General features: G+C 38.4%; 1 protein-coding gene across 13 annotated transcripts in view; it reads right to left on the bottom strand.

Annotated features, from left to right (window-relative positions):
* The window catches only part of MAP4K4 (mitogen-activated protein kinase kinase kinase kinase 4), a 201303-nt gene that overhangs the window by 53038 nt on the left and 137361 nt on the right, over positions 1 to 10904 (bottom strand). For 12 of the 13 annotated variants that reach the window (XR_003095857.1, XM_014523594.1, XM_025213172.1 and 9 more), the window contains exons 6-9: positions 9047 to 9137; positions 6826 to 6956; positions 4278 to 4332; positions 2137 to 2215 (exon numbers count right to left, since the gene is read on the bottom strand). Coding sequence is in view for 12 of the 13 variants with exons in the window: in XM_014523594.1 (XP_014379080.1) it covers positions 2137 to 2215; positions 4278 to 4332; positions 6826 to 6956; positions 9047 to 9137 (356 nt within the window). In the remaining variant the exon portion in view is untranslated. The other variant, XM_025213177.1, reaches the window with a different exon arrangement.

Here is a 10904-nt window from a genome sequence, read left to right as displayed (position 1 = left end):
CACCAGAGAGGCGGGGAGACCTGAAAACCTGGGGGGGGGGGGCAGGCGGACGGACAGCGTTGTGGCAGAGCACAGTGGGTCCCATAACACCTCTGATTGATTGGCTGAGGGGCCCTGGAAATCCTGCCCCTCCCCAGAGACCGAGAGACGACCATTTGAAAATGGTGCTGGACACCATGCTCAGATTGCAAAATCAGAGAGCGGGTGCCCCAAATTTGCTAGGTCCCTACTTACAGAGGTTCAAAAAAGACACATGAATATTGCCAACATCCCATCCTCTCAAGTAATACCAAACTGCCTTTATACACACCTGCCTTACTGAGGTATCTTTGTAGGAGTTTAAGAAATTAATCTTTTTTTAACCTAAATGGCCATAACAAACATACTTAACAACATTTTCAACAGTTGACAATGTCACACAATTCATTCATTTCAGGCCCAGCGAATCAAATTCACCCCCAGTGTAACTCTACAAAACTTCTCTAAAGAGTTCTGGCTCATCCTGGTCTGCTTAAGACAGCAATGAAAATCATGTTCGGCAAATCAAAGTGCATCTTGCTAAAGATACAATTAGTCCTTACAGCCTACTATGGTAAAGAGAAATTGTCAGGATAAGCATCGTTTTAATAAATCCTGCTTTACCTCTGCTTCTAAAAAAAAATCTTTAGAGTAATGAGTGAAAAATATTTTTTTAAACTGCACATTTTAGCATTTATACAGTTTTCTTCTTCTCTGACAACCATCATGATCAATGAAAACAACTAAAAATGCTGCTGATTTTAACTCAACTTCACTTTTTAATTCTTTGGGCATCTGCAAAATGCTGTTGTGTTTGGATTTCAAACACTATAATGAATAGACAAATTAAAACAAACGTTTCTTATCTCTCAAATAAATCTTATAAATATTCATACTCTACTTTTTACAAAGCTTATTTAAAATGGACTTCCTGAAGTTTTGGGTTTTTTTATACTTTTTAAAGATAGTAAGGTTTCTACAAAGAAAAGCATAAGCAAGACGTGTGCAAACACTTAATCTGCTTTCCTGTCTTTAATATCTACAGCATCTGTCCATATATGCGCACAAATATATACATGTATCTAGAAGAGCACTGCTCTACCAAGACGACAAGGATCAAGATGACAATGACAAAAAGGTTATTTATACATTAGTATAAATGGTCACATCACATTATACAGCTACTCCTCGTTTAATGCTGTGGTTATGTTCTTGAAAAATGCGACTTCAAGTGAAACAATGTTAAGCAAATCCAATTACGTCACAATAGTTATCTACTAGCAGGTGGCGGGCAAGCAACGTTATAACTGAACAACTGCGCAACCTTAAATGAGTATTTTCTCTAATAGATCAGCAATGTAATAATGAAACAACATTAACCAGGATGACGTTAAGTGAGGAGTACCTGTAATTTCTCTATGACAGAACTTCTGCATTCAGCCTCACACTCACAGAATTCATGAGACATATTTTTTAAACCTTACATGTACTCTTGCACCACATTCAATCTATATAAAACCTCTTTCTAGTAAACAATATTGCTTCATACATGTCAGTTGTATGTAATAATGACAAAGGGGTAGTGGGTGGGGAGAGAATCCTGCAATGTTAATGGACTCTTCTCAGCTGGCAAGCACATGCGCTGTCTCAAACATTTGCAATAATTATTGTGAAGGCCTTCATTAATTTTAATAGCTCCTTTCAATGTAGCATCTAGGCAGCTATGGTACTGTCTTGTTTCTTTATCATCTTGTATCTCAGAAAATATATTGCAAATTAGGAATGCAGCAAAAGACTAGACTGAGTTGTGGTACAATTTGTCACCCTAATATGATGCTCTGTCACCAGAGCAGCTTATTTTTATTATTGTCTCATGATTCAAAAACAACATTTTCCTAAAATAAAATAAAACTAAAAAATCATTAATGTATATCATGTCTTATTGTCCTTTGATTTAATGCCATAAGAAGATAAGAAAAGAGTGATTTAGCCAACTTAAACTGTTACTATTTCCTTACAACAGTAAATTAGTACTTCCTTTATTTCATGGCATACTTGTTGTTATGTTGAAAAGGAAACTATGAAACAGATTGCATGAAATAGGTAACTACTACATACCATTTCTTGGATTTTAGCCGTGGAGGAGGATTTCTTGGTATAAGAAACAGCGCCCTCATTGGATGCATGTCACAGAGGGCTGGGAAAAAGAGTTTACATATAAATATATTTGCTCAGCTTTTTTTTCCCCGTTTTGCATGGTTCTGTATCATGACTGCTTAATTTCCATAGATGTTCTTTATCCCCAATTGCACATCTATGATGAGCAAAGACAAGAACAACCTTAAACAATTAAATCAAAATGCAACAGCTCCACTGCTAACTCTGAATTTTAAAGCCAAAAAAACCCATAAAACAAAAGTCTGCATCAGTCACCTGATCTCTCCCTCTGGCCTATGGAAGGGACAGATACCTATTTCTACAGAAATCTACCTCTTCTTCAAACTCAAGGTACTTTGTGGTGTCACAGTCCATAAAGGGAAGGGAGGACAGGCTGGGAGCAGAAGCCTTGGCCTGTATCTCTAAATGCACCTCCTCTGCCTTTTCACTTGTGAAAATGATTTTTTTTTCCTGGTAGCTCATCTCCAATGGAACTGCATGGCCAATGAGTGCAAGAAGAGGGAAGCTGGGAGGTGAAGCGGAGTCAGGACTCCTGGGCAGACAACCACAATTCTGCATGGATGCCTGTGGACCAGCAAGTGTGGATACGAGTTCTCTGCCAAGGGAGCAAATACTAATGCTGAAGGAATAATCAGCTATGAAAGACACTGGGGGTTCAGGGCAAATGATTCCCTTACCCAAAGGCCTTGGCTGCCAATCTTAAGAGAGGGACCAACTAGGGACTATTATTGCAGCATAAAAAAAAAAAAAAATGCATTGCTAATACCCATCAGGTAAAAATGCCTTGAAGGCATACAGAGCCGATAAGAGCTTTAATCTGAGCAAATAAATAAATAAATAAAAACAAATCCACGTGTTCTCAACAGAAAAGTTGTTAGAGACAATAAAAAAATAAAGCTGCAGGCAAAGCAAATGGTCAAAGAACAGCTGATGCAGCCAGAATGTGAGCATGTGTGCAAATGTGCAATCCCAAGGGGGGGAAAAAAAAAATATAAAAAATATGACTCGGAACACGACAACTGAATTCCATATGACAATTTGAACAGTTTTTATTTTTAAGTCACAGTTAGAAGAGGAAGATGGCATTTCATAACTAAAAAGGATGTCAATACTCTCCATCTGATCATTTCCATGACACAGCTGTTAATCAGATGTTTCATTATTACATACATAAATAGTAGCCTGACACACTCACGTTTAAATGGAACATTCCAGTTTTCATACTAAAAGACTGACTGGGGTGGCAGGGTAGAATATTATTTTATCCACTTGCTAGGAGTATACTCAAGTGAAAACAAAAGTTTGTAAACTCCATTTTTGATGTAGTTCCTGTCCTCTGGTTCAACTTCATACTTTGTTTTATTCCCCCCAGTATGAGAGAAAATACAGCATCAAAAAGTTATGAATGAGGCCTTTTAAATTTTTTTTCTGAATATATTCAAATGGTCTACATTAAAAAGTTCTTCACAAACAGTTTTGAATGTATGCTTATCATCTAAATCACATTCCTCCAAGAATCTTTGGCATTGTGCAAGTAGTAAGAAAGGAAAGATAACAATTTCTACCCTGTCCCTCTTCTGCAAACCCAAGGCACTCTGTTCAAGAAGAATCTTACCACTACAATGACTTATGGAAATTAAAGATGAAAAAGACATGATAAGTAGTGTAAAAGACCTGACAAAGCAGGATAGTACATTTTTCAACCTTTTTTTCTCTGCTCTAAGTTTAAAATATCCCATGCAAGGGTATTCACTACACCCTAGGGACATAGCTCCAAAGCCTAACATACCCACTTTAGGAAGTTAATAGACCAATTAGCTTCCAAATGCTCCTAATACTTTTATTACACTACTATAATCACAATCTGCACAGTAATGCTTAAAATACTGCAGTATCTTTAGTGATGTTGCTGTTTATAGTATTTTATATTTATAGAACAGAAAAAAAAACTCCAAAGACTACAATAACACTATCAGCACATTTTCAGAAACCTCAAAGCTGGGTTTAGATTACAACCAGAAACTCCTAAGTATAAGTTTCAACTTTAATCAGCCCCTTGGAAAAGAATACATATCACTTACGGGGAGCACCTTCTGCCATTTCAATGGCTGTAATGCCACATGACCAGAGGTCACTCTGCAAAGAAAGAGACCATATGTTAGTAAGTATATTTACCCATTTAGATAATAAGGTAATGTTATCTGCTGACACACTGCAGGTAACAGGCTAAAACCAGCTACCAAGTTTCTTTAAGTAATAGCACTTAAAATGGCTTTAATCTTTTAACCCCACCAAAAGCTGCTAAATGTTGTATCAGATATCATGCATGCCTGCACACGCATAGACATACACACACACAGTAATGCACACAACATTTTTAATATATACATAACAGTAAGATATTTGAAGGCATAACAGCAGGTCATATTCACCCAAAATGTAGACTTCCTGGGGAAAAAAATAGTAGGGGGATTTTTAAAACAGTCCCATGGACAATTATTGTAAGAGATGCATTCTTCAATGCAATCTTCTGCTAATGGAGGAAACCCAAAAAATGAAAAGTACTAGGAAAAAAGGTAAACACTGGCCAGCATGTTTCAAACATCTAGACCAATGGTTGGCAACATTTTTGGACAGAGTGGATCTGCTACCTTGACTTGTAAGACGCTGGCATGCCGGGGCAGACAAGGGGGTGCTGTAAGGGGCCAGATCCTTGTTTTGACAGCACAGCCCTGGCCCTGTCCACACCAAGGCATGTGTGTGTACCCATCCCTGATCCAGACTGCGGAAATGCAAGTCCGTACAGAATGCATTGTACGTTGAAAATTCTTTGTTTTAATAATGGAGCGTTACACTTCTGTATAGGACTTTCAAAACTGGCACTTTAGCCCACCACAGCTTCTTGGTGGCTCAAACAACCTGCTACCATTACTTAGTCCAATAACTGGTACTTGATGTGGCAGCACAAATTTCTGCATGCCATTAGCTGACATGGGTCAATGGTCATTAGCTCATGAGTGATAAGCAACTTCTGTTCCTTAGGCACCTATTGGCTAAGGAGGTTCTTCACTGCAGTCTCACATGGGCTGCATTTTAAGGTGGGGAGGAAGAAGTGGAGTGTCCCGGAATAGAAATCTGTTGACTGGCAACTATGCTAGAAGATGATTATATTCCCTGATGAATCGCAACTATTGATAATAACATTCTCTCCCACGATTGGCAAAGGGAAAAAATGTAATTCCTAAAGAATCCTCGAGTGGACAGAAATTCCATTAGTTTCTGACAAGGACTAGGGATGTGGGGAACAGGAACAGAATGCTTTATGAGAAAAGTGTTAATGAGAACTCCCTGATCATCCTTTGATTATAGGAACACTTGCTGGAATGGATAACTTGTTCTATGCTCAATCACTAGGTAACAAGCAACAGAACATCTGGTCAAATGCATTTTCAGGCCCAGAATATTTCCACTCGGGCACCCATTTCTCTTGGTTCAACTCATTAGTTGCCACCAACTTGTTTCCAAGCTATCTTGAAAAACTATCTAAAGTAAAGTCTGCAGCAAATAGATCCTACTATATTTATTCACTTGAAACCCTTCCAAATTCAACAGGAGCAAGAGAGACAGTGGTTTAAGATGGACACAAATATGAGTCACAAGTATTCTATACCTATACTGAATTCGTTTTCACTTTATTCACTGGGGGGGTTCTCCCATGAGAAGAATTTGTATTAGATTAAATGTAATCTTAAAATAATCTTGACCCTTATTTCCTATCCATGCCCAACAAAATTGTAAATTACATCTTTAAAACAAGTAGACTGAAGTACATATAAAAAAATTGGTCCAGAGAAATGAGCGGAAAATATCAATCCAATTCACTACAGCTTCAGTATGTTTATGCATCCACAAGTAGATTATTCAGTTTAAGGAGGTTTTTTTGACTCGAATAAAAGAGAGAGAGCTGCAAATTTTGTATTTTATTCCCTTTCTTATGCCACCATGAAAACAAGGTAAAAGGCACCTTGAGGTTTTATTAAAGGAATGCTTTTATTAAAGGGATATAGTTGCAGAAAACACAGAAAACCAAAAATTGGAGGTGCACGTCAAAACAATTTTAGAGGTTACAGTGGAGGTGTGTAGAGATGAGGGAAAGTTTATCTGATAGATTTATTCTTCTTAACAATTATGTCATCCCATACTACAACCAGACACGTATTAACCAGCTCCATTTATGTTTCCACTTAACCCTTCTACTCAGACAAGAGTACCCCTTTCACATGGTGGCTTTATTTGGGGCAGACCTTAAAATTAAATTATTATAGTAATTCATGACAATGTAACAACTTTTCCAAAATTCCTCTTTACTCTTATTTTCAGCATCTCAATACAATGAGACCTTGGGCAGAATTTCTAGAAGCTATTGCAAAATACATGTACTAATTTTTACTAATATTTAAAGATAATAAACTGGTAATGATCCATACACAGTACTCTCACTAGAAAGATGTAGCTCTACAAGAAATTACTCTCACAAAAGATGACAAAAGACATAATAGCTGCCTTCACTCAAAGCCATTAAAGACAGCAGATGTACTTTTTATTACTGTGTGAACAGGGCTCTCTTACTCTGTAATCATATGTAGCGTCAGGATTTTCATCACAGGCAATAACTTCTGGAGCCATCCAGTAAGGAGTTCCAATAAAAGTGTTTCTCCTGCCAACTGTCCTGTCCAGCTGAGCGCTCACACCAAAATCCACTGTGGGTGGAAAAAGATGAAAATAAAACAGAAGTGAAAGAAAAAAAAAAACATGCTGTGATTACTTCTCTAAAATGATTTGAAAAATAAAGCCATGTGGAAGCTCTGGGTGAGAGGAACCAAGAGAAATCATTCAAGCAATCAGAATCCTTGTTCTTTGGACAAAACATAGTCAATACCACAACATAGTCGGGAGATCCAGCAATATACAATTTGCTCTTCAGCGCCTTGCATTACAGATCATCTTCCTGCAGTCATCCTACTAGTTAAGAGCGTGTAAGCAAGGATGGGGTGGGGGAAAGTGTTGCAGCCAGGACACATCACCTCCAGTTGCCAAGTTAAAAGATGGGCACAAAAATAGCAGCAGACACCAGTTCTCTCCCAACCATTATACCCCACCAAGAGCCCAGCTGCAGTCACTGCATCCAGAATGCAGAACTACTCAGTTACATTTCTGATTACCGTTTCAACAATATTGGTTTTGGTGACAAGGAAGAACAGCTGCCTCCACAAGTCATGGGTCAGGAGAACTGGCCCATACAGGGTAACCCTGTCTTCCACAGCCATTCATGCCATAGTAGTACTGTTAGCTGCTCTGCCCCTTGAGCTACAATATTCTCTGCTCAAAAATCAGGGACAGAAAGAAAAGAACTGGTCATAAGATTACTTCCCACTCTAATTCATATGGAGGAGGCATAGGCAGGAATAAGAGTTGAGTAAAATTTAAGAAATATCAACTCATCACCAATCTACGCAGTTTCTGCAGCAGTAAATTAAACTGTCAGAAAAACCTACTTATTAAATTGGCGCAGTCCCCACCTTCCCCGCTAGCACAAACCTGATAATACAGGTAAAACTGCTTTGCTCAATTTGAATTTAATGCAGATATAAGCACCTTTATTTAAAAAACTGGCATATATCAGCATAGACACCAAAGGCACATTCACCCACATCCATTTTTGTAGTAATTACGTTTTGGCTTTCTTGCCATTTACATTGTGTAAATAAATCTTACAGAATTAAGAGGAAGCTATTGTGTCCCACTTGGAGACCCACACACAAGGTCCCCATTCCACCAGTCAGGACACCTTTCAGTTTCAGCTAAAGGGAAGATATAGTACAACACAAGGGATACAAACTGAACAGAAATGCTTCAGCCTGATTTAAAGAACATAAGGAGCACCAGACTGGGTCAGACCACTGGTCTATCTATCCTGGTATCTTCTCTCCTACAGGAGCAGAGATAGAGTGCTAATGGAAGATTATTTAAACAGGGCCTGTCCAGACTGATCCTACCCCTTTTATAGTTTACATCATCCAGAGACCTAGGAAGTCCTAATCTGTAGCCTGCAGCTCTACCTATAATGTTTAATAGCCATTGGTGGACCTCATCTGCATAAATTTGACCAATTCTGATTTCAACCTGGTTAAAAGTATCAATCTTTATAATAATTTTGGGGCAACGAGTTCCTTTTGCATGTTTTAAACAAATTATAAATTAACCAAAAAAGCCAACAAGCTTATAATATAATAAATGCAGAATGATAAAGAGTGTAGTAACTGGAAGAGGCAAAAATATGCTGGCACGAAAGCATACATTGCCTTGGAGCCTAGAGGCCAGACCAGGAATGACGACAGCTCTAAACAGGTATCCCAGCAGCTCCAACAGGCATGTGGGCCATATGCTGCAGGTTAGCTGCAAGTACTGTATGATGTCTGTCTCAAACCCAAGCAACAGATGCTTCTTTAATTATAGCCAGATACAGACACCCACTGATTCCCATTTTGCTGTTGGCTTCTGAATTCAAAATAAATGGAAGAGTCAATGCTGGTGTCAAAGATGACCTGCTTAGCCATTCAAAGTCAGTAAGGGGTACAAAGTAATCTATCCATTGATCCCAGTATTCCTAGAAAAAGAAGGGAAACACAGGTAGTCTCCTCATTCATATTGTAGCAGTGACCCAATTTAATTCATATATATATCTATAGATAAACAGCATTATATAAATCACATGCTATTGCATGTGACATTCTAAAGAAATAAAATGAATATGAGAAACATCAGGAAGTGGATATTCTTGCCTACTTACCCAGCTTCACCTCTGCATTTTCTGTCAACAATACGTTCTGCCCTTTGATGTCCCGATGAATCACATGGTGGGCATGGAGATGTGCCAAGCCCTGAACAAAAAAAAGACAGACGTCTAAGGTTAGCTCCTCTGCTTAGCAGCAGTCCCATAGAGTCCAAATTGACACAGACAAAGTGCTTGGTTAGTTACTCTTGAAGTTATTAAAAAAACCACACTATGATGCAGTGGTTTTTGGGATCCTGCTCATGGAATGCATGCACCCCGTTGCACCGTACACTTCTACAGCATGCCACCCACATAGATTTTGATAATTAAACAGGGGCTACCAAAGGTGGTGCACATACTGCAAACAAATAAAGCCCAACATCTGTGCTTTACAAATTCTTTTTAGCTGTAGCTTTAAGAAACTAACTCCCATAAAGTTTCAAGACAATAAAGCCGTAGTTGTGATGTGCATAGAGTCATCCATAAAAGAACAGCAACTTAGCATGGGGAATGAACCAACCCACACTTATTTCCAATGCCAGTAATCCTTAAGAGGAGAAAAATGTGAGATAAATTTATTTAGCGGGTGAAGGCGATACAAGCAATAGACTAGAGAACCTTGGCAAAGTTGCAGTTCTGTTGTTTAGCTCCTGTACTTGGATGATTGTTCTTTGCAACTGAATACATATAAAAGACAGCATTATATTTTCCAAAGAAAACAAAACCTGCTGGCATACAGTGCTTTTGGTTGAGACACCACCTGGATGCATGCCCCAAAGCATTAACGATGTGGAGGAAGGGATAAGGAAGACGTATGTTATATTTTACTATCTAATATAATTTGTGGAGCAAGAGGCAAATCTCTTAGCAACTGACTTTATTTTGGTTTCTCTTCAGCAGTCAGTTTAGAAAATTCTACTCTCTACTGGCATCATCTTGCTTGCTCATGCTGCCCTCAAAGATTTAATGGTGGGGGGGAGGGGGCTCCTTTTTTTTTAAAAAAACCTTAAATTGCAGAAGGTTAAAAGAGTAGTAATTGCTGTGGAGCAATTTTCTAACACATGTTCTTCATTAAATGATCGTTAACTAATTTGCCTATATAACAGTTTGGCTTTTTTAAGAATGGTTAATGAATGTGGCAAATAATACAGATGTCATGAGCTAGAGCAATGAATGTTTAATGTTCCCGAGACCATCCACTGACTGTTAAGACTACGCATGGCCTTGTCCTCTGAAAACTAAGGCTTCTACTGTGGCTTGGCACAACACACCTCGTACAGCCTCAGTCCCATACTGCATCAGCTGGGAAGGTAATCTTCAGTTCCCACCTCTGTATCCTTACTGGAAAGCATGTTTGGATGGGGAACAGGATAGGACTTGCTATTCAAATTCTGGACCACTGCCCTACCACTACCCAGCACACAAGGATACATTTGATAAATTCTCTCCTAAATTTCTACTTGCACAAATCTTTTTCCCCCTCCAAGACAAAATCATCAAATCCAATCTTTTTTTTTTTTTTTTTTTTTTTTTTTGCAATGCCTCCTAACAATATGCCTCCTCACTTATTTTCTCAAAACATTCAGGTTCCTGCTAGCAAACAATTCATCCCCTTAAAATTCTTTCACAAGAATGAGGCAGTATTTTCGCAACACTGTTTTAGATGCTAAATAAGGGACTCTACTCCAGGAATATGACTTCACACCTTACTTGAGGAGAATCTAAGATATGCAGGGTATAGTATGGTGCACTTCAGAAATAACTATTAGAAGCTTTATAACCGTCACAGATAGAGTATTGAGACACGCAACTTGACTGATGTTAAAAAACAGTTATAAATGCAACTTGTAACAGAGCTGCCATTGGGTATTTC

This window comes from Alligator sinensis, unplaced genomic scaffold (genome assembly GCF_000455745.1).
Source record: "Alligator sinensis unplaced genomic scaffold, ASM45574v1 scaffold680_1, whole genome shotgun sequence".
In the NCBI taxonomy this organism is placed as follows: domain Eukaryota; kingdom Metazoa; phylum Chordata; order Crocodylia; family Alligatoridae; genus Alligator; species Alligator sinensis.
Note: the sequence above shows the minus strand (reverse complement) of the source record. Positions and strands in the feature narration are given on the sequence as shown.